General features: G+C 52.4%; 3 protein-coding genes and 2 long non-coding RNA genes across 7 annotated transcripts; 4 read left to right on the top strand and 1 right to left on the bottom strand.

Moving 5' to 3' along the window:
- The first annotated feature begins 78 nt into the window (after positions 1-78).
- SLC25A34 (solute carrier family 25 member 34) lies at positions 79-2326 on the top strand. 2 transcript variants are annotated; one of them, XM_014888377.2, is made up of 5 exons: positions 79-658; positions 1205-1270; positions 1623-1775; positions 1867-2001; positions 2093-2326. In XM_014888377.2, the coding sequence occupies exons 1-5, from the start codon at positions 203-205 to the stop codon at positions 2255-2257; spliced, it is 975 nt and encodes a 324-aa protein (XP_014743863.1). In that variant the 5' UTR covers positions 79-202; the 3' UTR covers positions 2258-2326. The 2 variants fall into 2 exon arrangements, with proteins under 2 accessions (XP_014743863.1, XP_088035047.1); XM_088178921.1 differs by lacking the exon at positions 1623-1775 and having other exon boundaries at positions 80-658.
- Positions 2177-5660, top strand: TMEM82 (transmembrane protein 82). Its single transcript, XM_014888422.2, has 7 exons — positions 2177-2317; positions 2582-2742; positions 2827-2899; positions 3114-3288; positions 4005-4413; positions 4976-5163; positions 5271-5660. Exons 1-7 carry the CDS (start codon positions 2304-2306, stop codon positions 5334-5336), a joined length of 1086 nt encoding a protein of 361 aa, XP_014743908.2. The 5' UTR covers positions 2177-2303; the 3' UTR covers positions 5337-5660.
- Positions 5661-7597: 1937 nt separating this feature from the next.
- Positions 7598-9147, bottom strand: LOC148221264 (uncharacterized). Its single transcript, XR_015808451.1, has 2 exons — positions 8977-9147; positions 7598-8071 (listed from the first exon to the last, which is right to left on the bottom strand). It is a non-coding gene; the product is annotated as an uncharacterized LOC148221264 (long non-coding RNA).
- Positions 7642-11081, top strand: FBLIM1 (filamin binding LIM protein 1). Of its 2 annotated transcripts, XM_088178919.1 has the most exons (8): positions 7642-7783; positions 8584-8766; positions 9143-9276; positions 9372-9483; positions 9573-9742; positions 9835-10013; positions 10110-10227; positions 10534-11081. In XM_088178919.1, exons 1-8 carry the CDS (start codon positions 7759-7761, stop codon positions 10645-10647), a joined length of 1035 nt encoding a protein of 344 aa, XP_088035045.1. In that variant the 5' UTR covers positions 7642-7758; the 3' UTR covers positions 10648-11081. The 2 variants fall into 2 exon arrangements, with proteins under 2 accessions (XP_088035045.1, XP_088035044.1); XM_088178918.1 differs by having other exon boundaries at positions 9835-10227.
- A 3657-nt stretch (positions 11082-14738) lies between these two features.
- LOC148221263 (uncharacterized) lies at positions 14739-18377 on the top strand. Its single transcript, XR_015808450.1, has 3 exons — positions 14739-15115; positions 15235-15531; positions 16129-18377. It is a non-coding gene; the product is annotated as an uncharacterized LOC148221263 (long non-coding RNA).
- The last annotated feature ends 5503 nt before the right edge of the window (positions 18378-23880 follow it).

Here is a 23880-nt window from a genome sequence, read left to right as displayed (position 1 = left end):
GGGCCGGACACGCACCCCCAGGCCCGACCTTTGCCCCACATCCCTTCCCCAGATTGGGGGCTGGATTGGGGGGGGGAGGGGGGAGGGGGGTTGGTTTGCAGGAGGTGGCGCTCTCTCGGTCGCTCTCGCTCCCCCCGGATTTTTTTCCCTGCGGTTGTTCGGGAAGGTGGAGCCCGGGGCCGCCCCCGCGGACAGGTGCCGGATGGCGGCGGGGACCCTGCCCCCCTACCCTTCCGACTCCCCGCAGGAATTTCAGTACCCCCCCCAAAACAGCCCCCCAGCCGGGGGGGTGCCCCCGGCCACCGACCTGGTGCTGGGGGCCACGGCCGGCTGCTTGGCCTGCTTCCTCACCAACCCTCTGGAGGTGGTGAAGACGCGGCTGCAGCTGCAGGGCGAGCTGCAGCCCCCGGGCACGTACCCCCGGCCCTACCGCGGGGTGCTGCGGGCGGCCGTGGCCGTGTGCCGGGCGGATGGGCTGCGGGGGCTGCAGAAGGGGCTGGCGGCCGGGCTGCTCTACCAGGGGCTCATGAACGGCGTCCGCTTCTACTGCTATTCCCACGCCGAGGACGCCGGCTGGACCGGGTATCCCGGCGGGACCGTGGCCGCCGGGGCCGTGGCCGGGGCGGTGGGAGCCATCGTGGGCAGCCCCGCGTACCTGGTGAGTGCTGCTCCGCCCCAAAGGCCGTGGGGTGGGGAGGGCTGGTTTGGGGACCCCCACCCCCCTTCCAAAAAAAACGTTCAGCATCTTGGCTGCATCCTATAAACACTGGCTTGGTGCATTCTCTCTTCCCTTGTTTTGCTTCACCCCCCCCCCCCCAAAATGCGGGGCTGTGCTGTGTGTGCTCTCCCCCTGCTTTCTCCCCCAAATCCCCCTCAGAAAACCAGCAGAGAGCTCCCCCATAAGGAAATGACCCCAAAAGAAATTGTGGGGGTTTCCCCCCCTCCCATTTTAGAGGATTTCCCCGTTTTTTTGAGGTTGCAGAGCTCCAGCAGTGTTTGCAGGATCCCTTTGCCCTGGGTGAGAGGGGTAAAAGAAACGGGACTCAGTCTGGAGTTACCACTTGGCTACTCAGCTGTGTCCCCCACGTCTGTCGGAGGGGCTGAAACTTGCCCTCAAAATCTGTCGAGGAGAAGATGGGGGAAACACAGCCGGTCCCAGTGGGGCCATTGGAGGGTTTTGTCACCTGGCATTGTCCCCCCCAAGGTCAAGACCCACCTCCAAGCCCAGACACTGTCGACCATGGCCGTGGGCCACCAGCACAACCATGAGGTGAGTGGGGACAGGGGTGAGGTGTGGGGACACAGAGGATTTGGTGGCACCTTGTCCGTGCACGCTCCGGGCCCCAGTGGGGACGATGCTATTTTGGTCAGCAGGAATTTAAAGCTGTTGTTTGGCCGCTTGGCCCCGTAATGATGCTATAAATAACAGTGTGAGAACAGAGGGGGTGTGACAGGCACGTGGGGCTGTGATACCAAATCCGGAGAATCCAGGCCCCCTGAAATCTCTCCCACGCCAACAGTAGCTTCTTGTCACCAATGACCAACAGGATTGAGAAGTTTGGGCCAGGTGCGATGCACCATTCCCATTTTTCTCTTTTTCCCCAATTTCCTCTCTACCCCAGAGCATCTCCGGCGCTTTCAAGAGCATCTACCAGCAGCACGGGGTGGTAGGGCTGTGGCGGGGGGTGACGGGTGCCGTGCCCCGCGTGGCTGTGGGCTCGGCCGTGCAGCTCGCCACCTTCGCGTCTGCCAAGGACTGGGTCTGCGAGCGCCAGGTGAGCGGGGAGGTGTGCCGGATCCAGCCGCCACCGGCCCCCCGCGCTCCCTTTTGTTGTTGGGAAGAGCTGATGCCGGCGCTTCCCGCAGTGGTTCAGGAAGGGCAGCTGGGCGGCGGTGCTGGCGGGGGGCATGGTGAGCGGTGTGGCTGTGGCTGTGACAATGACACCTTTTGACGTGATCAGCACCCGTCTCTACAACCAGCCGGTGGACGCCGACGGCACGGTAAGGCCATTCCGGATACGGCACAGGGGACACGCAGCTTTTCCCAGGACTGCATCCGGCAGGGGTGCACAGCTGGCTCCTCTCTCCCCAGGGCAAGCTCTACCGTGGTTTTTTGGATTGTATCCTGCAAATCTCCAGCAAAGAGGGGCTGCTGGGCTTGTACAAGGGCATCGGCGCTGTCTACCTCCGCCTCGGCCCCCACACCGTCCTCAGCCTCTTCTTTTGGGACAAGCTCAGGAACATGGTTCAGCACTAGCCAGCCCCCAGGGCTGTAGGACAGACTCCTGCCACCACCACCACCGATGTTAATAAAGAGGTTTTTCTATTTTTGGTGTTGTCTTGGGGGTCTTCGGGGTGGTGCAGATGGGGGGCAGGCCCTGAAATGCTGCGATGCCTCAGGGTGGAGAGGAGAATGGCAATGCTGGGGTGGGGGGAGGTTAAAGGCGCTGGTGGTCCCTGAGCCCCTCCATGTGCATCCCATCCCTCTTCTCCTAATTTTCACATCTACGGGGCAGCTGGAGCTCATCTCTTCCTGCCGGGACTCCAGCTGCCCTGGCTTTCCCCAATAATGATTTACTAGCTGGGGGGGAGCCACTCCCCGCCTCCACCCCGCGGACCTTGGAGCCGGGGCCTGCCTACACTGTGGCTTCTCTCCATGGAAAATGTTTTCCCTGGGGTCCTGGCTTCTGGCGTTGCCCGGGCTGGCATGGGGCTGGGCACTGCTGGATGCGCTCCTGCAAGGTGAGATTCCCCCGGGGGTGGCCTCGGGTCAGCCTGGGAACAGCTCAGGTGACACCAGTGACACACTGCTGCCTTTCCCCCCAGGGCTAGTGGGTGCCTGTGCCGTCTCGGTGCTCTGCAGCCTCCTGAAGGTTTATCTCTACATCCAGTGCGTGAAGTAAGCACCAGCCCTTTGTCCCCTCTGGGGGGGAGGTTGGTTTCGGGGATCTGATTTTGGGATCTGCTGTTGGGTGGTGGCTCTTGGCACCCAGGGCTGAAGGGCAGGGACTGCAGCCTCTGCTGCAAAGCACAGAGGAGGATGTCACTAAGGCTTGTCACCCCATTTTGGGTGACATCCCCCCTGGCTCAGCTTTCCCCCCTGCTGTCCCCAGCAAACCGGAGAGGCAGGCGGAGAAGGAGGCGATCGCGGCGCAGCGGCCGCTGCTGGAGCCGCTGCATGTGCTGGTGCTGACCGGTGTCCTGGCCCTGGTGGGCTCTCGTGTGGCTGCGCTGGTGGTGCTGGAGTTCTCCCTCCGCGCCGTCTCCACCATCCTCTCCCTCGGCAAGGTGAGATGGCATGGGGGAAACTGAGGCACAGTGGGATGTGGTGTGGATGGAGCTGGGAAATTGAGGATTTGTTCAGCACCCACAGGGGATGGAGCAGCTGTGGTGTGGAGGAGACTGTGTATCCCTTTGCACCTCAGCCAGGTGTCCCCAGGTGGGCAAAAGGCCGATGGCCCCTGACTGGTCCAAGTGTGGGCACAGGTCCAAGGCAGTGCTTGTCCCCTGTGCTGGCACTGCTGGGACACTTCCAGTTCTGGGACCTCTGTGGCAAGGACGGTGAGGGGCTGAAGCATGTCCAGAGATGGGAATGGAGCTGGGAAAGGGCTAGAGCACCAGGAGAGGCTGAGGGAGCTGAGAAGGGAGGGGGCTCAGCCTGGAGAAGAAGAGGCTTCTGGCTCTGCATAACTCCCTGATAGGAAGAGACAGCCAGGGGGGTCGGGCTCTACTCCCAGGGAACAGGGACAGGTTGAGAGGAAATGGCCTCAAGCTGAGACAGGGGAGGTTTAGATTGGATATTGGGAAAAATCCTTCACGGAAAGGGTGCTCAGGCACTGGCACAGGCTGCCTGGGGCAGTGCTGGAGTCATCGTCCTGGGAAGGGTTCAACAAGTGTTTGGATGAGGCACTTGGGGACATGTTTAGAGGGGAACGGTTGGCCTCGTTGATCTTGGAGGTCTTTCCGAACTTCATCGATGCCATGAACTGACTGCTGCTTTGCAGGGCGCCCATAGCAGCCAGCTCTACCTGCTGTGCCAGTACTCGCTGGGCTGCGGGGTGTCCTGCAGCCTCAGCTTCCTGCTGGAGGGGGCTCCGCACCGCAGCTGGAACCTGGTGCTGGCGGCGGGGCTGGCGGGGCTGCTGGCCTTGCACGCTCGGCGCCTGGCCCGGCACGTCTGCGCCCTGTACGAGCTGCACAGCCGGGCGCGCTACTGCGGCATCTGCATCCTGCTGCTGGCCGCAGGGCACGGCATCCCGCGCCTGCTGCGCAACGCCCTGGCCCTCACCTTCGCCGTAGCCGACCTGGCCGCTGTGGAGCTCATCAACCGCGACTTCCTCTCCACGGGCGAGGCCGTGCGCTTCTGGACCCCGCTGACCATCTGCTACACCCTGCTGGTCGTCTACATGCAGGGTGAGTGGGGGGCTGGCCCACTACGGGGGTTCTGGGGGGCATGTGGGATGTACTCGGGGTGTATCTGGCCACTGGAGGCTACCTGGGGCTGTGTAGGGGCAGACTGGGGGTCCTGGGGGTGTATGTGGAGTATATGGGATGTACTGGGTATGCAGGGGGTACGTAGGGGTGTCCTTTTGGCTGTGTAGGTGATATATATAGTACATGCTAGGTGTGTATAGGGCCCATATGGGGCATTCTGGGGGTCTGTAAGGGGGTATGTGGTACATTCTGGGGATATATGGGGGTATATGAGGCATCCTGGGGGTCCGTAGGGGATGTATGTGTATGTATCCCGGGTGTACGTAGACGGTACTGGGGGTGCATGGAGAGTACACGGGATTTCCTGGGGGTACATGGGGCGCCCTGGGACTGTATAGGGGGTACATGGGATGTACTGTAGGTGTGTAGGGGCTGCATGGGCTATACGTGAAGCCACCCCGTGCTCGGTGTCCTCATTGTGGGGGTGCGGAGGTCGCAGTGTCCCCGCGGTGGCTCCCCAATGCCATCCCCAATGTCGCAGAAGAGTCCCGGCAGAGCACGGGCAAGGGGCTGGTGTTCCGGACCGTGCTGGTGAGGATGGGCGGCCTCTTCATCCTCCTCCTCACCGTGGGCCGATGGACCGACATCCTGCACGTCTTCGTGTCTCTGCTGGGGGAGCTCTGGTGTCTGCTCCGCTCCGGGGTGCTGCTGGAGTCCTGCTGGAGGCAGGTGAGAGGGGGGACACCTCCCTGCCACGACGCGGGACTGAGGGGCTGGCGGCAGCCCCGAGGCCACGGTGAGAGCCCTTTCGGCTTCTCTCTTTCCGTCCCCCACAGGATTTTGCCCAGCAGCCTCGCTTGGACAGTTTCTCGGGATCCACATCGGAGGAGACATCCCGATGAGCCGCGGGGTGTAACCAGACAGCTGAAACTCAGGGTGGCTTTGCTGGGCATACCCAGAATCCCCCATCACACATCCCCCATGGGGACTTAGGAAAAAAGGGCTCCTGGAAGGCATCCAACCACATCCCATGGGATGGAGGAGACCGGGGGAAAGACTCACATTGCCCCTGGTTTTTGGGGGCAGCACTACTGGGGTTTGTTCTCTGGTCCCAGTGGGATTGTGGGATGCTGATGGATGTCTCATCCTTGCTGGCTGCAGGCCCACACTGTCAGGGGCCTCCGGTGGGTTATAAATCTCAGAAAATAAAGTCTTTTCCAGCACAATCCTCGAGAAGAGCAAGCTGGGGTCCCATTGTTCTGGAAAGGCACTTAGGATGGTGATAGTGCAGCTTTTTGAAGGAGGCGGGTAGAATTCCTCCTTGGGAAGGGAAACTGAGGCATAGAGTGGGGTGATCCTCTGGCTGGGAAGTGCCCCTTTGCCTCAGTTTCCCCCTGACTGCAGCCCGCTGTGCTATGCCAGAGGGCAACAGGCCCTGTGAAGGTGGGGTGCAGTTTGGGGAGGGGGGGGTTCTGGCTGCCTGGGCATGGACCCCCAATGCAGGATGGGAGCAGGACGGGGTCTGGGTGTGTTTGGGGCACCAGGGACTCTATAAGGGCACGCTGGGGCTCTAGGGGGGCACATAGGTGTCCCGGGGGTGCACAGAAGAAATATGGGGCATTTTGAGGATGGAGCTGTACAGGGGGGTAACTGGGGCTGCATTGGAGGATAGGGGCTATCCTGAGGGTATATGGAGATATTATGGCTGTACTGAGGCACACAGGCACCCTGGGGCGTATGGGGGCTCACGGGGCACCCTTTGGCGTTGGGTGCCCTGAGGGTACGTGGGGCTCTCAAGGGGGGGTCCATGGGAAAACCTGAGAGGGGTAATCCCAGAGCATATGAGAGCACCCACGGGGCATGGGGCAACCATGGAGCACTTTGGGGAGCTTGGGGCAGTCGGGGGATGAATAGGGCATTCCAAGGGCATGTGTCCCCCTCTTCCTCCGCCCGGGGCTGTGGGGCAGGCAGAGGGGAGGAGGAAGGGAGGTGGAAGAGGAGGAGGAGGAGGGAGGAAGGGGCGGTGATGCCGGGCGGTTCTGCCTTCCCGCTGCCCCCGCCGCGCCTGCGGAGCGCACGGAGGGACCCGCACTGGCTCCCTAGGTAGGGGACAGGGACGGGGACAGGGTCACCCCCCGCGAGGCTGCACAGCCACCTCCGGGCAGGCGACACCCCGCCCGTCCCGGGCAGGGAACCTCGCCCGCAAGGTACGACTCCCCCAGGTAGGGGACAGGGGCCACCCTCAGGTGTGGGATTGGGACTACCCCCAAGAGAGGACAGGGGACACCCCAGTATGGGACACGGGACCCCACACGTAATGGGATAAGGACAGCAGTCATCCTGTGATGAGACAAGGGGACCAAGAGCCACCCCCAAGGAGGGGACTGGGGACTCTCTCAGGGGGGGAATGGGGGGCTCCCAGGCAGGGGGACACGTTGGGGCCACTGCCCCATAGGGGACAGGGCACTGCCAGGTAGGGGACAGGGAGCTGTGGGGCTGCACGCTTGCACACAAGGGATGCCGAGGGGGCTGCAAGCCCCCCCCCCCCCCCCCCCCCCCATGTGAGGGACAAGAGGATAGTGGGACCACTCGGGGTGATGGGGAGAAGGGACACCAAGCCTTGTGTACCCCCATCTCATCCCTTTTTCCTTGGGAGTCCTCTGAGAGGTCCCTGGTGCAGGGGCAGAGTTGCGGTACAGCTCTAGAGGGCTGCATCCCATCCCAGTTTTGGGAGTTGGGGGGTATCCCACAAGTGGCCCTATCCCCATCAATCCCACCTGAGCTCCCATCCCAGGAGATTTTAGGGAAACCAGGGGGGTTCCTTTCCAATGTGGCCTCGGTCACCCCAAACCAGGATGGAATTACATGGGGAGAGGGGTCCCCAATTAATGCACCCCTCGAGTTCCCCGGCTGGGGGGGATCTGGGGGGTGCTGCCACGGGGCTGCTGGGATCCCGTCAGCCCCGGCACAAAGAGGAATGCGATGAGCACATGGTTCCCATTAACCCCGGAGAATTTTTTTTTTTTTTGTGATAATTCTTTTCTTTTTCCCCCAGTTTTCTGCAGATCTGCTGGGGAGGAGGAAAAGGCACGTCTCCGGCGGGTGAGGAGCTGGGCGAAGGCCGGTAGCCGGCAGGGAGGGAGGGAAAGAGGGAGCGAAATGCTCGGGGTTCTTTTTCCTCTTTAATCCCTTCTCTCCATGAGTCAGAAGCTGAAGTCACCGGCAGGAACATCGCGAAGCTTTTCCCCCATCTCGGGGAGTCTGTCTTGCCCCTAAAAGGATGCGCTGACCCCCGTGAGTCGGATTTTGGGGGAGCAGAGCTGCATGAGACCAGGAGCTCATCACACAGGTATTTTTCAAGCTGCCAATTCACCTCAGGGATGAATCCTGCTTCAGCAACTCGGCACCCTGAATAAAGCCTCAGGGTTCTCCCCCACGCCAAACCATTCTGTTTGGGAAGGGGAAGCTTTGCCCCAGCTGCTTTTCCCCTTGGGAATTTGGATAAACAGCCCTTTTCCTTCCTGAGCAGGGTTTCTCGGGGTTGGGTGCATCCTGCTTGTGCTGCCGGGTGCTGCTCAGGGGATGTGTCAATGTCGGGGACATGATGATTCACAGCACTGTGCCTCAGTTTTCCCACCTGGAAAAATAAAAGGAGGGATGCACAGAGCTGGAAGCGATTGGCATGGAATTGGGGGTAAGGTGGGAGGGAATGGGGATGTAGAAAGTTTCCAAAAAAGGGGTTGCAAAAGCAAAATCCTATTGAAGCCTTGTTTTTTGAAAGGAAAGGTGGTATTTCCTGCTGCCCATGGGGAGTTTAATCCCAGGTGGGTGGGAGCAATAAGAGGAAATAAAGGGGATTCAAATGCTTATGAAAAGGTGGGATTTGGCCACAGAGGTGTGAAAATGGGAGATATCAGCTGCTGCCTCGCCAGGACTCTGAACCCTGTGTCCTCCCAGGCAAGAGACCATTTATTGGTGTGACGTGGGACGGGGACGCTTGTTCCTTCTCCCTTTCCGGGAGGAGGGAGGCAGGTTGATACCGAAGGGCAACACGGCTGCAGGAGCTGCCAGTGTGCCTGTGAGTTTTACTCTCTTTCTTTCTTATTTTCCCTACAACCAACCCCCGATCCGGCCCTTCCACGGCTCCAGCAATGTTGCCGAGGAAAGCAGAGAAGAGAATTGCTTCATCCATCTTCATCACCCTCGCGCCACCACGGAGGGACTTGGCCACCAAGGAGAAAACCCAACGGGAGCCGCAGCCAGATGGTGCCAAGGTCCCCGGCACCTATCACCCCCAGATCTTGCTGTCAGCCCCCACGTTGCCCAACGGAGGTGAGGGGTGTCCATGGGGGGCTGCGAGTAGTGTGGAGGGATGGTGATGGAGCTGAGGAGGCTATGGAGATGCTTTGTTAAAGGATGCATGTGCAGAAGGGAACGTGGGGAAATTTTTTGTGGGGTTATTCCCCAAATCCCTGCACCCATCCCAGCATGGATCTGGCTCCTGGGGACGGGCTGTGTTTGCTCTCGAATGCCAGGCATTACCGGTGCTGTTTGTCCCCTCTTGCTTCGATGGCGTTTGCTTTTGGGGCTGGTCACTGTGTGCTGCTGCAAAGCTGTTAGGGTGTTGTTGTGACAGGGCGTTATTGTGATGGGGTGGTACTGCACGTTATTGATCCCCTAAACTCCCCACATCTGTCTGTTGCTGCAGGAACTCACCCGGTGGCCCCTGTACCTTCATCTCCACCAGTCCTCCCCTGCTCTGAAGTGCCCCAGCCCTTGTCTGAGGAGGTGCTGGGTCTGGCACTGCAACAACTGGACCTTGCAGCACCTGCCACCCTCCAGGTGAGGATAACAAGAGTGCAGTTCCCTCCCAGTGCCTCAGTTTCCCCACATGCAGGGGTATAACTAACATGGCTTTGCCCTTCCCCACTTGCCAGGCCCCTTCCACCTTCCCTGCTGAATTGAAGCCACCCACATCTTGTCAGGAGCAAGCAGGCAAGCAGCAGCGGCAGGATGTGAATGGGTACCCGGAGAGGGACAGCTCCAGAGGTAAGGGGAGACCCAGCAGTGCATGGGCTCATCTCCACTTAGGGAAACTGAAGCACACAGCTCCCAACCGCTCTCCCTGCTTCTTGCAGACATCTGTGCCTTCTGCCACAAAGCACTGGGGCCCCAGGAGCTGACGGTGGAGGCGATGCGGAAGCAGTACCACCCTGACTGCTTCACCTGCCGCACGTGCCACCGACTCCTGGCTGGGCAGCGCTACTTCCAGAGAGATGGGTGCCCCACGTGTGACACCTGCTTCCAGGTATCCATCCTCCTTCAGGGAAAACTGGCACCCTCAGAACATCCCCTGGGGTGTGGGCTGGTGTCTCATGACATGTGTTCCCTAAATTCCAGGCCACGCTGGAGAAATGTGCCAAGTGCCAGGAGCTGATCACGGAGCACATTGTCCGTGCCCTGGGCAAGGGCTACCACCCCAGCTGCTTCTCCTGCGCTGCCTGTGGCCGGGCCATCGGCACCGAGAGCTTCGCCGTGGATGAGCAGGGTGACGTGTACTGCGTGCCTGACTTCTACAGGTTGGCAATGGGGCAGTGTCTCCCACACTGGGAGTTGGATTTGGCTCGTTCCCATCACCCCGCCGGGCTCACACTGCTCCCATTTGCTCCCATCAGGAAATATGCCCCGATGTGCAGCGCCTGCGAGTGCCCCATTGTCCCCCATGAGGACGAGGACACCTACAAGATTGAGTGCCTGGGACGCAGCTTCCACGAGAACTGCTACCGCTGTGAGGTACAGCCCAGGGAGCTGGGGGTACCCAGAGCCACGGGGGTGGCACTGAGCCTTAGCTGAGCATGGACACAGGGATGGCAGCATCCACAGCTGTTTTTTAGCCGCCAGTTTACCTTACAAGTAATGGGGAGGGGGGAAATAAGTAAATTGGGTGGTGATGATGATGTGTTTGGAGAACTTCAGCTTTGCACACTTTTGATGTAGATTGTCACTTTTTCGGAGTGCTGATGGCTTTTCAGGGAAAATAAGGTGTAACACAACACAGGGACCCCAAAATCTGGCTTCCTTTTCCCCTCCTGCCTCTAGAGCTGCAGGATGCCCCTGTCACCGGAGCTGACAGAGAATGGGTGCTACCCCTTGGATGACCACCTCCTCTGCAAGTCCTGCCACATCCGCTGGCGCAACGAGTCATCCTGCTGAGACCCTGCAGCTCATCAACCTCTTCCAGTGCCAGGAACCAAAAACGGGGTGCCCCCAGTGGGATGCGCCCCATGGCTGACCCTGCATGCCTGGAGCACTCCCTAATTACTGCAGAACAGGGTTTTCATCACCAAAATGTCCCCAGGACCCTGATCCAGTGGACTGGGGGGGTGGAGAATTGTGCATATATTGTGGGTATTTCCCAGCACAGATCTATGCTCATGATGCCCTGACAGAGCAGCAATGAGGAGTGAGGGTTTTATTCCTTATTTCTTTTTTTTAACTCCTTTTTCAAGGCCAGTTTGGTTTTCTTGGGTGGTGTTGCTTTCTTAGTGAGCTTCCTTGGGGTTTCACTGAAATGTTTCCCTCTGTGGAGAGCGGGCACGGATTTAGTTACTCACAGTTAAATAAAACCCCTAGTTTAAAAACTCTCATTCCTTTCATCCACCCTGCATTCCAAACCTACCAAATCCAAGTTTAAAAATAAGGAAAAAAGCTGGTTTTGGACTTTCTAGGCGTGACAAGAGTCGGGCCACTCAGGTCCATAACAGTTGATTTTAGGGTGTAGCAATGTGGTAGATGCTGCTGTCACCCGGGGGAGAGACGGGTGGGGTTTTTTTGGGGTGGATATGGGATCTGGCAATGTTTCGTGGTGTTGATAAAAGGGGTTTTGGTGTGGTTTGGGTTGGCTTTTTTTTCTGACTATCTATCCCGGAGCCGGCAGAGGGCAGCCGGAGCACAGATTCCTCCATCAGGCAGTAAAACTCCTGCTAAAAGCATCCCGCAGGGCCGGGACGCTGGGAAGGATGGACAGCCCGCTTTCTGCATGTTATCCGAGATTATATCGCTCTGCCAGTGAAAGCTTTTTGATCTCCTCTCAGTCCAGGCTTCAAAACAGCAGAAATTAGACCATTTCTCTGCATGCCCAACATCTGCGCAACCGATGTTGCCAGTGCTTAGTGGTTTTGTTTGTGAGGGCGTTGCAAACCAGGCGGAGAAACTTTCGGTTAAAAAGAAAGTTAAGAAGTGTTTAAAGAGCCACAAATCAAGAGCAGAAAATAGCAAGAGCATGTGAGATGATGTTTAATGCTTTCCTGATGGAAAATGGGAGCTGTAAACAAAGAAAACAACCGCCAGACCAGCAGCTCCTGGATCATGTACATTATCTCCGGCATGTGCTGTGTTTATGTGAAGGGGTTAATGACGGTTAATTAATCACATCAATAGCTATTTCCTGATGACTCTTCCCTGTCTACAAAGGTGTTTACTCAGTGTTTGTTAACGAGCATCTCTGAGCCATCAATCAGGTTGTAACTTGCTTTAAACGTATTTATAAATAAGTTGTGGTTTGTCCCAGTCACGTAAGTTGGTGGCTTTGGGTCCGGTTGGGTGGGAACTCCTTATCCCATGCCAAGGAATTCCTGTGCTCCAAGTCATTTCTCACTTTCCAAAGCTCCTTACACTGTGAGGAAAATCAGGCATCAAAATGATGCTAAAAAAGTAAAAAAGCATCAAAATGATGCTAAGAAAATAAAAGGATGTGGCAGTGGCCAAAGGGAGCAGGAAAAAGAAGGCTCACATGGCAAAGGGCTGCCTGCTTTTTGCTATATGGATATTTTTCCACTCAAGGTTTTTAGTGAGGATGGAAGTGCAAAGCTGAGTGGTGTTTTGGATGTGTTATTGCAAGCTGTACTACCCTTCCACAGAGGAATGGTGGGAAGGAGTTGGGTATTTCCCCCTTGGAGCCTTGTAGGATGGGCTGTTGGCACTGGGACTGCAGAATCTTTGGCCGGAGATAGGCAGGGAAATGCTTTTATTTACAGGCAGCCTTGGAGAAGGTCCTGGAAAGTAAGGAGAAACGAAAGGCACTGCTGGAGAGTTTGGCAGCATGGTGAAGGGATGTGGTGTGGTCAGATTCAGTGTAATTTTTCAGGAGTAGAGGGTGACAAGGGACAGGGATACACGGACACAGGTAAGAGGACAAAAAGGCTGAGGTAAGCCCTTCTTCCCAGATAAAGGGAGAAGCACTACAAGCGGAGGCGTGGGGAGCATTGCTTTGCCTGAAAAGCACAGCCCCGTGTTTTCCCTTGGGAGGAGCTCGAGGAATTTTGAGCCACATGCAGGAGATCCTGTAAGGGTGAGGCTGCAGGAGCTGGATCCTGTCCTGCTGCTGAGCAAACTCAGATCAGCTACAATGGCTCAGCCTGTCCTTGGACTCCTCACCCCATCTCGAGCACTTCTGCAAGCACCCAGATCTGCAAAAATACACCAACCACACATCCTGCCTCAAAACCAACATTTTGGGGGGCTCGGCTCCAAAGCCTTGTGGAGCCCCCCCCGGGACCACCTAGGTGTAAAACCCACTCCAAGTCCCTCCTCTTGTCCCTGTGGCAGTGCCAAAGGGCAGAGAGGATTGCAGCGCTCCGAATGGCTCCAGCCCTTCCCTTGGCTGCTGCAATACGCCCGTCAGCTCTTGCAATCCCTCTTGGCAGGCTGAGGAGAGCGGGAAGGACCTGGCTGCCTTCCAAGGAGCAGCAAATGCAAATATTTCCTCACTTCAGGCTGGGTGCGGCCCGCGGATAAAATTTCCTCGGGCTTTCCCAGCAAAGGCATCCGATCTTTTGCTCTGCTGCAAGGCCAACTTGGCTCCCAGGAGTACGACGGTGCAGCACATAAAAAAAGCCTAAAGGTTATCTTTTTACAACTCAAAGGACTGCCTGATTTTTAAAAAGAGGTTTTAAATTGAAGGAGCTACCAGGTACAGCTGTTGTAATTTTAAGTCAGTGGTTAAAGGGTTGCTTTTTGCAGGTTTCTTTGGAAAATGGAAGATTTGTAGTGTGGTGCAAGGAAAATGTAATGATAAAGGGGCAGGAAAGGTGCTGGGAGCAAAGTTGGGTGCAGGTGATGGTTTTTCTCAAATAAGATAGAGCTGCAGGAAAACTGGGTTTTTCCTTTGGAACCCACGTTAATGGCAGTCACATCCCAGCCAGCTTCCTGAGTCGTTGTTCTTCCCCATAGAGCATTCAGACCTATTTTCTGCACTTTCCTTTGACACAGCCTAAAAAAAAATTTATGTCTTAAATGAAAAGCTATCTGATCCTGATGATTCTGGTAGAGACAAAAACCAACAGGGATTACACCAGGAACAGCCCAAGCCTTGATTTCTCCAGCTCAGGCAGCACAGGTGGGATAAATATAAATATCTACATACACTTTTTTATATATATATTTATATATGTAAAAGCTGTATGCTAATATTCTCCTTTTCCCCCAGCTTTCCTGGCAAAACTGAACCACCCACTGCCACAATGTAGTTTTAAAAGACATTGATTTTGATAGCATGAGGGGAAAGAGATGAGGCGAGTGCGCAAGCACGTTACCAGGTTGCGAGTGCTATATTGGCTTCTTTATAAAATAAAGGATAAAAAGCCCAACCCACCCTATTTCTGAAAACAGATGCACAGCACATACCTGCGAGCAGGGTTTTGCTATTTCATATCCCAGATTTCCTTCATCATATCAGTGATTACAGCATCGTGCAGCCCTATTTCCTGAAAATTACCAATTTTCACCCAGATTTGGCTTCGAGTGGTTTAAGTTGTATCTTTATTTTGCTGGAATGTCCAGTAAAGCAGTGTGAGCGAAGTGTTTTATTGAAATAAAAACATGGATATTTTTCGAAGAGGTTATCCCCTTCGTCAAGGTGGATTATTGGCATGAAGGATTTATCACTGGGGGGGAAAAAAGTGAAGGTTTGGGAATAAATATATATAACATATTAATATATCCCTTAATTCTCTGCGCAGCTAAACTTTTCCGCCCAGCCAAGCTGGGGAATATGCTTTAATCTCATTTATTGGATTGCTTTGTCTGAGTATAGGGTTTGTTTTTTGTTTTGTTTGAGGTTTTTTTGCTGAAGAGCTCGGGCTCTAGACGGGGAGTTAAGGACAGAGTGTTTCGTGAGGAAAAAGAGAAATTCCTTTAGAAAAAAAGAGAAAATAACGAGGAAACGAGGGTTTGGGCCGACAAAAGGCGGCGCCGGCCGGGGCCGCCCCTCACGGCCCCTGAGGCGCTGTCCCCGCGCTCGCTTCACAAAATGGCCGCCCGGCGGGGCCGCGGGAGCGGCGCGGAGGTGACAAAATGGCGGCGGGCGGAGAGCGGGGGAAGGACAGGCGAGCAGCGTCTGCGGGGCCGGAGCGGCATGGGCACGGCGGAGAGGCTCTGATCCTGTGTGAAACCCCTCCGTGCGGGCGGCGAAAGCGCTGCGGGTGAAACCTGACCTTCTTCTTATTCTCCCTCCCTCCTACGCTTTTCTCCTCGCCGCCTTTGCGAAAGGATGCGAAAATGGCCAGAAATGCGCATTTTCATTCGGCCATGGCGGAGCCCCCAGTCTTCTCACCTCAGCCCCAGCTCCCCCAGTGTTAACCCTAAAATGTTATTTTTCTCCCTCACATCTGAGGGATTTTGGGCAAGTATTTCACTTTCCACACGATCCCCACCCTTCCCTTAATCATCACCACACGCACCCCCCCGATGGGTAGTTTTATGCCTAATTCTCTGCTTTTCCACTGCTTTTCTCCTTCGCAGGGGTTGAAGCCGCCATCTCCTGGTCTCCTCACAGCATGGAAAATCCCCAAAAGTGCTTAAGAAAAAAAAAAAAACCAACACCAACAACAAAAGTTCCAAACGCCCGAGGATTGATTTATCATCAGAGCTGGAATGGTACGGGAAGAAGCCATCACTACTCACCTGCTCCCTACGACAGCTCGCCCGCCATTCGCTTAATTAAAATAATAAATTGGTGTGATCAGACGTAGTAATACCATTAAAAAACCCCCACATCCCATAACAACCACATGCTCGTTGTTGGAGGCTGTAGCCAAGGTACCACACTTTTTTTGTTTGTTTGTTTTTGTTTTGTTGGGGGGGGGGTTGTTTTTGTTTTGTTTTTTTTTTAAATATTCTTTTAATGTTGCCTTATCCTTTTTTCCTGCATCACAGTGTTGTTATAGGCTATAACATTGTGTCATATTTCTTAAAAGCTACGTACCTAAAAATACTGCTTTTTTCCCCATAGAAATGCAGATTTAGGCCCATACAGACGATCTTTTATTTCTATGGATACAGAAATACTTGAATATTTTTATTAAATATAAATATATAAATACTGCTATATAGTTAATATTTTATATATATGACCTTTTCCCAGGGACTACTTAAAATATAAAATAAGCCCACACACCTAAAAACTATAATTTAATTATATATAATCACTGTAACTTTGGCCCATATATATGTATGATTTTATATATATATATTACCTTTGTTTTCCTCCATTGGTTTCCTACTACAATGTATCCTACAAGCAGGAGAAAAAATGCCATTAAAAAAAAATAAAGAAAAAATAACAAAAACCAACCCATCTCTTTTTTTACAGTCCATGATGGAAGTTTGTGCTTGAATGTTTTATTTGTTCCACAGAGTTCTAGATTTTCCTTGGGAGATTTGGGAAGGATTGTTTTTTAATGAAAAAGAGGAAAAAAATACACCCAGAAAAAACCAAAACCAAAACAAACAATGAAAAAGAAACAAAAAGGAAAACAGCACAACAAAACCAAACCGCAGTAAGTGAAGCTGCAAATGCAACCGAATAGTCCGGATCAGACAATTCATTGCACAGATAAAGGACAAATGGAACTGCAATGGCCGGCTTTGCTGTAGATCCAGGAGGAGGGATCAACTCCTTTATCCCACCATCTCGCGCTACAAACACCACCATTTCTCTTTCTCTCTCTCTCTCTCTCTTTCTCTCTCTTTTTTTTTTTTTTTTTTTTTTTTTTTAATATGCTTTGTTGGGGCGTTTTGTTTCGAGCCGAGGCGGCTGCCCCACCCCCCGAGCCGGGGCTGCCAGAGCCGCTCGGGGGCTTCACTTATACAGAGATCTCTTATTTTTCCCCGACCTTGTGCAATCCTCTCCCTTTTAGTTACGTGGGTTTTTTTTTTTCCTCTGCCCTCTGCGGGTATCAAGGTTTCTCTCCTCTCTCCAGCTTGGCTGCTTGTTCCAGAAATTTCCACGGGGGCGGGGAGCCCCCACTGCGGCGCCTTTGCCGCAGCGCCGGGCAGGAGGAGGAGGAGGAGGATGCGGAGGATGCGCCACCTCTCCGTGGCTGGGAGCCTCGTTCCAAACCGCTCCCCCTTGCTCGGTTCCCCCAGCCTTGAAAACAGAGCGCTGGGAGGTGTTTGCAGCTTGGAGGGGTTTGGGATTTTTATTTTTTTATTTTTTTTTCCTAAATAAATGGAAAGCAGAGCTGTCGCTGATGGAGATGAATGAGGCAGGGCTGGCATCACCGCAGCCCTGCTCCGGCGTGGCCATGGCACCGATGGCATAAATGACCTTTCCCAGGCGGTGGGAGGGGGGATTCCCCCCTTCCCCAGCATGCTCCTGCTCGGAATTAATTCTAAATAGCAGGAGTATTATTTTTTACCTTTCTTCCCCCCTCCCATTCACTGTTTCGTTGTTGTTGGGGTTTTTTTGTTTTGTGGTGGTTTTTTTTTTTTTTTTTTTTTTTTTTTTTGGTTGGGTTTTTTTTTTTTTTTTCCCGAAGCTTCCTCATGATCTTTTATTGTTTTCCTGTGTGTGTTTTGAATTGCGTTTTAAAATTGCCCAGCTGGAGACAAGGCTTGATTAGAGCTGGAACAATAGCTCCCTTTTATTAATAACGGGAAGGATTTACAATCGTACATCACCTTCCTTGGAAAGCTTTCCAAACCATTTGCAAACATTCACAAATTTCAGATTGTGCAGCCTTTGGCTGTGAGGTGGGTAAGTATTTCATGGTGCCACCACCCAAAATCACTTCGGTGGCACCGAGGAAACCTCAGTTTCTGAGTGCTTAAAAAGATGACAGATTTGGTTGGGGTTTTATTTTGGTGGGGGGGGGGGGGGGGTGTGGAGCTGGCTAAAAGCTGTAACCTCAATCTGAGGATGCAGGGTATTTGCTGCGTCCTGGGAACTGGGCTGTTCTCCCTCCAACCACACAGCTTTCCAGAGCTGAGCTGTGGATTTGCTGCATGTCAGTAAACATCTGCTTATGGATGTTTTATTTTTTTTTTTTTTTTATCCATTCCCTTTTTGCAGTCCCTAAGTGACCTCCTGCAGTGCTGCCTCCACTGTGGTTCCACCGCAGCTTTGCATTAATGTTTGTCCCTGTGAGCCAGAGTGACCTTGCTAGGGGTACTGGGCCCACCGAGGGATTCGGGTGCTCTGCTTTGATCCCAAATCCCTGCACTCTGTTTTTTTCCAGCACATCCTCTCACTCAGATGCTGCAGTTAGGGGTTAAATCTGTTTCATGCCTTACTTTTTTCCTGTATTGTTTTGGTTTGGTTTTTGTTTGTTTGTTTTGGGTTTTTGTTTATTTCCAAAGGAAACAATGTATTGTTTATGTAACCCCTCTCCTCAGCAGATCCCTACAAACCACGCAGGGATCCAGGAATCACCCAGGCAGTGGGATCTGGCCTTCCCAGAAGCATGAGGGACAAGGCTCCAGCCATATCTGCGTGTGTCATACACAGGCCACACAAACCCGCAGTGTTTCTGTGGTTACTTCTGTCTGCAGAGCATGAGCGGGTCCCAGGGCTTCCCCTTCCCACTGCTTGCTGGTTCACAAAGGCTGATGCTTCTGGAAAAAGCTCTGCCTTGTGGCCTTTAAAATAAATAAATAATGCGGCACTGCTGTGGATTAGTCATCCTTATTTTTGAAGGAAGCTCTTTGCCAGCGCTGTCCGAATCACGCATGTGTGTGTGAGATGGGAACTCCAGAAGGGTGATAATGTGCTCTGCTCACTGCTCCTTGGAGCTCAGCCACCCGGGCTTCGTTGAGCTGCGCCTGGCAGGTGGAAAAACCGACAGTCCAGCTTTCCAGACCTTTCCCTCCTTTTTTTTCAGTGCTGGAATCTGCATTGGCAGGTGTGCGAATGTGGAGACTGTAACAGCAGAGAGTGAGGATGGATGAGCTGTTTTCTGGGGTCACATCCAACTCCAGAAAAGAAACCCTGGTGATTTATAATTTTTTTCTTGTCTCTGGTAGGTTTTACTCTCAGCTCCACTGTACCTTGTGAGAAGACTGAGTTTGACCCTTTTGGCTACTAAAAATGGTTCTGTTTTTAAACCTTGGTGCTTTTTCTCTTCCCTGTGGTCATGCAGAGGAGCAAGTGGTGCAATTAAATAGTACAGCAAAGGGCAGCTCCCTCCCCCTTTCCCTTTCAAAAAATCCAGAGTTGTGTGTCTTGAACTGCTGCATAGGCAGAAAACATACAAAGCCCTTGTCAGCATTGTGCTGATGTGTGGCACGTTAAAAAAAATACACACAAAAGGGGTGGGGAGAGCGGGTGCCTCCAGGGAGCAAAACTGTGGGGCCCCTTTCCCTCCAAGCCTACAGACGTATGAGGGATAGTATATTCCTCGTAATTTTGCTTAGGCAAAGGCAGTGGAGGGAGCATTGAACATCTTAAATGGTGTTGATGATGATCAGGGACCCCATTTTTTTTCTCTTGCTCCTGTGAGATGCAGCCGGTTTATTACTCCATTCCTCAAAGTCCTGCTCGCTTGCTGGGAAGAAGGGAAATGCTTCCTTACTGGGTGTCATTTCTTCTATTGTGTTGCAAAGGTACTAAAAAACACCTGGTGCTAGTCTCTGCCAGGTCACACATGACTTGGAGGCACAGCTTCCCGCAGTCATTAGTGCACAGGGAAGGGGGGTCGTTAGCCACCCTTAATGAGGATATCGAACCAGGATTCCATGGATGCCGCTGGCTGACCCAACCCTGGAGGAGCCCCTTAGGAGAAATTATTTCACTGACTGCTTGCTTGCAGGGATTTCAAGCATAGCTATGACTTTGTCCTTCTTTTTTGGCCAAAATTAAACTCAGGGTGAGGATGAGGTCGCCAGGCCGGATTGCATGCCCTGCTCCCTGTGGTAGGTGTGTGAACAGTGGCTGTAGCTCCTGTGTCTAAAGCTTTGTTTGGAATAAGCCAGTATGGACAGGGATTTGGATTTTATTCCCTCATCAGGGCTGTGTTAGTTTGGAGATACACCTTGTACTCTTCATAGGCCTTTGCTGGCAGGGAAGTTCAGAGGAGAAGAAGCTGCCTGTTGGGATGGTTCCACATTTTTCAGGCTGGCACACCCTGTGGGACTCTAAATTACTTTCCTTTGGCAGTTGAGGATAAATGACTGAGAATTGCCTTGTGAGCCCTGAACTTTTACCACCCTGAAGAGTTACTCGAGCTACATCCATGATATTTCCAAGCTAAACAAAACCTGAATTTCCAGTGCCAAAAAGCAATACAAACCTTCACTCTTCCTCTGTACAGAAAAAAACGTGGTCTTTCAAGATTTGCTCTTAGCCCAAAGAGTTAAAAAGCTGCACAGTGAGATCTGTAGAGGTGAAAATAAGAGCCAAAGGCAGACAAGAAACTTCTCCCATGCCGTGTTGGAGGAGAGGCTTTAGAGCACAGCAGGTGTTGATGCACAAATATTTCTCTTTGTGCTTTCTCTGGAGTGAAGGAGCGGTAACTCCACAGACACAGGGTCACACCTCTTCATTTAAACACCCTCATGTTGCTGTGGTATCAAAATGGTGTTTGATGAAACCAAAGCTCAGATGGTGGTTGCTCGGTGTTTATTTTGTGCTGTGTGCGGAATGTGGGAAGAGCAGCCTGTAGCTTGCAGGTTTGGACTGTGGGGTTTGTGCTAAAGCCTTGTCCTGTAATATTTCCAGTGTAATTTCTGAGGTTTTTTTACCCTGGGCATTGCACACAAGTAAAAATCATATCTGGATGTAGAGTTAATACAACAGTTGGGCGTAAAAAATGTCCAAGTATAGGATTCGGTGATCGAACCAGTCATAGAGGATTTATATCCTTTGCAATTGTCCTGTTTGGGTATCAAATCATATGGAGTTGTCTTTTTTATGTTTGTTTTCTTTGGTTTTCCCTTAAAATGTAATCTTTTGCAGCTTGGAAGGCCATAGTCCTGTCTAGTGATAAAAGCCCTGTGTTTGGGGAGAGCCCTTGTGAGGTGAGCAGACACAGCATCTGGCACGTGGTTGTATAGGAGTTTGGGGGCAAGGGGAAGCAGGGCAGAAGCTGGCACTGTGATATTCCTATTTTTTCCCAACAACAGGCAATAAAAAAGTTATTTCTAATATATCTACCACATCACAAGTGAGAGTAAACTCTTTTGCAGTATTGTGTTGGAATATAGGTTTTTGTTGTGTGGCTCAACCATCACACTGGGTTCTGCTGCTGAAGAAACCTCTGATTCTTTGTAGAAGGAATTTTAAAAGCAAAAATATGCTTTTATATAGAGATAAAAATGGGTTCAATGTCAACTAAAGTCCAGGGGCCTCTGTATACTGGTCTGTGGGATGTGACTGGTGCTAAGCCACTGGCTAAAATGGCATTTTGTGGCAGGTCCCATCCCTGGAACTGTGCATAAATACACCACAGGGAAGAGCGTCAGAAAACAGATTACTAAATTCTGCATTTCAAAGATGTGAAGGGAGTTTTCTGCACAGAGTCATCTCATCAGGAAGATATGGAGCACTAACCCTCAAAAAGAACTGAAAGCAAAGCTTTATTAATATAAATCCTGTGCTTTGTGTTGGTTAAGGCTCCAGAACCCGGCTCTGTGCTCTAAGTGTTTTCAGCCCCTAAGCCAATAGCCTCTGTCTTGGCAACAAATGGGCCTAAATATCAAACAGCACCAATTCTTTCTTGGAAAAAATGATCATAAAGCAGAATGGGTAAGCTATAAAATTAGGCAAATAATTCAGGCTGGCTTAAAAAGGAGATAAAACCTAGTTGGGAATTTAATATTCAGCTATCATAGTGTTCTTTTAATAAATACAATCAATGAGCAAGGAAGGCATGTAAATACATTTTACCCTGACAAGATGGTGGCTAGAGCTGGCTGGCTCAAACAAAGGAACACTGAGTGTTTCTTTGAGCTCTTTGCTGGGAAACCTTTTTCTTGCTTTTTTACAAAAGGAAAGAAACTGGTTGTGCACTGGTGGTGGGGATAATCCTCTTGTTCCCACTCAGATCCCTGTGAATCCCAGCTGATGTAGCCAGGGAGAGGTGAAATGTCCCTCTTTCCCAGCACGACACACAGAGATGTTGCTGTGCCAAACCTGAGCATAGGAAGTTACAGTCTGAACAAACAGAGCCCTGGTTGCTGTCCTTGCTCAGTATCTAATCTTTGCTTTTTGAGCAGTTTCAGTGACACGTGGTAGCTCTGCTGCTCGGGAAAGGCGCCGTCTTCAAAATGGATAAACCTGCCTTTTGAAGCGTTGTGTCTGCCCATTTCTATTTATTGGTTTTTCCTCCTCAAAGAGAGGCTGCTATGTGGATCCCAAGGATGTTTTCTACTTCTCCTGCCCTTCTTTTTTCCTTCAAACTGGAGAGCTGCTAACTTTATTAGCTCCTTATATGGCAGCCCCATTTTCTCACGCCTTTAATGGCTCTCTTTTGATCAGTCCTGTTCTTGCCTTGCTTTTCCTGACATGAACGTGGTGTTCAAGCTGAGATGGGTTTATAACCTGTTCCCTCACTAATAAATGGCCTGGCACTTTAATCCTCTCCAAGAATTGATAAGAAACATCCAAATGTTTTAACTGTGGGGTTGGCTGAGATGTCCGGAGATAGCTGGGCTCTCAGCTACACTCTCCCAGGAGTAATTTAAATTGTTCCTTGCAGTGTGTATCCCGAAGACTGAGGGCCATCGGGTCATGTAGAACAGCTCAAGTCCCCTTGTCATCAGCTGTTTGGCCCCTGGGAAGGACAACACACAGAGCAGTGCATCCGTGTCTCGTCCCTGGTGCTCATCGCGCTGTCATTCACGGCAGGACACTGGGCTGGCACAAGCGTGTGTCTGTTCTGTAGACACAAGGATAGTGTTGGTCCTTCCTCACAGCCCCTCTGGCCTGCTGAGGGGAGGGTTGTAACCTGCTCTGGTCTCCAGCCTGGATCTGTGTTCTTTAAAATCTTCAGCTGAACTGGGGGGATCTGGTTACAGCAGCATCGCTGGTGCAGTCACAACTAGGAACAGTTTCCCTGCAAAGCATTTAAAGAGTATTACGATGGTCCAGAGCTTTGTTTTGCGTCACCAGCGGAGCTTTGTGCTCCTCTTCCAGCTGGCTGTTGTGTAAATGGAGCCCTCCTGGCACTCGTCTCAACCCTCTCCTGTCAACAGTCGATGGCTTTGTTTGTGACAGCTCCCAGCCCCTGCATGTCCTGTGAGATGGCCGGGTGACAGCAGTGACTCCACGTGAGATTCCCTGGAAGGACCTGGGAGCTGGTGCGGTTTCCTTGTGTCCCTTGGAGATGCCACCTCAGCAAGGAGGAAGAACAGTTGAAACTGCAGTTGCATTAAGTACACTGCATCAGAGAGGGAGAATTTGTCATGGAAAAGTTATTTGATTTTTTTTGGCAGTTTTGGTTTGGATTTTTCTCTTCGAAATGGAGAGCCCGTTAAAGGTAGAGACACGTACAAACTATTCCTTGGGTTTTCCCAGCAGGTAAAATGGAAAGCTGAGCCCAGTTCCACACTGGAACCACCGGTGAAACTTGTTGGCATCGCATTTTCTTGTGTGCATGTGGCTCCATCCCATGTTTTAAATAATAGATGGTTTGTGTGCAAGGAATTGTTGGGGTTTTTAATTAATCAGTAGATCCCAGTTTGGCAGAGCCCATCATCACTGGGGAAACTGAGGCATTGGGCTGCCAAAGGATGGGCTTGCAGCCACTGGAGTTGGGGATAAGGTTCGGGGCCACCACAGATCGAGTCCATGTGCGTCAGAGATGTGATTAAATCAGGAGATTTGCATGTTTGTTAAGCTACTACAGCTCGGTGACTTTGACCAGTAGCGAGGTGGACTTGTTGCCGAAAGGTTACAGTGTCTGGCCGGATTGGGTGGCAAAAGGCAGCTCTGACAAATAAAACATGGGTTTGATCAATACCGAAACGTCATCAGGAGACTTTGGCCGTGGAAAATACTGAAATATAGGTTTGCTTTGTGATGAAAGCAGTGAAGGCTTTAAACACCAGCACTTGTGGCTGTGGGTGCGTGTTTTATTCTGACCTCAAGCTGCTCGGAATCTCACAGCGGGAACTGGCTTGGCATTTTCCTTTTGAGACATAGAAATAGGTGTTTTATCAGTGCAGTGGCAT

This window comes from Sturnus vulgaris, chromosome 25 (genome assembly GCF_052056855.1).
Source record: "Sturnus vulgaris isolate bStuVul1 chromosome 25, bStuVul1.hap1, whole genome shotgun sequence".
In the NCBI taxonomy this organism is placed as follows: domain Eukaryota; kingdom Metazoa; phylum Chordata; class Aves; order Passeriformes; family Sturnidae; genus Sturnus; species Sturnus vulgaris.
This window is presented reverse-complemented; position numbering and strand designations above follow the sequence as displayed.

What these genes read in the sequence shown, in the direction of transcription:
- TMEM82 (XM_014888422.2), top strand. An exon ending in GCTGGATGCGCTCCTGCAAG is followed by an intron (nt 2,743 to 2,826) that starts GTGAGATTCCCC and finishes CTTTCCCCCCAG; the next exon opens with GGCTAGTGGGTGCCTGTGCC. An exon ending in CTCTACATCCAGTGCGTGAA is followed by an intron (nt 2,900 to 3,113) that starts GTAAGCACCAGC and finishes TGCTGTCCCCAG; the next exon opens with CAAACCGGAGAGGCAGGCGG.
- FBLIM1 (XM_088178918.1), top strand. Translation starts at nt 7,759, where the DNA reads ATGAGACCAGGAGCTCATCACACAG. An exon ending in ACCAGGAGCTCATCACACAG is followed by an intron (nt 7,784 to 8,583) that starts GTATTTTTCAAG and finishes CCACGGCTCCAG; the next exon opens with CAATGTTGCCGAGGAAAGCA. An exon ending in CGTGTGACACCTGCTTCCAG is followed by an intron (nt 9,743 to 9,834) that starts GTATCCATCCTC and finishes CCTAAATTCCAG; the next exon opens with GCCACGCTGGAGAAATGTGC.
- SLC25A34 (XM_014888377.2), top strand. Translation starts at nt 203, where the DNA reads ATGGCGGCGGGGACCCTGCCCCCCTACCCTTCCGACTCCCCGCAGGAA. An exon ending in TGGGCAGCCCCGCGTACCTG is followed by an intron (nt 659 to 1,204) that starts GTGAGTGCTGCT and finishes GTCCCCCCCAAG; the next exon opens with GTCAAGACCCACCTCCAAGC. An exon ending in ACTGGGTCTGCGAGCGCCAG is followed by an intron (nt 1,776 to 1,866) that starts GTGAGCGGGGAG and finishes CGCTTCCCGCAG; the next exon opens with TGGTTCAGGAAGGGCAGCTG.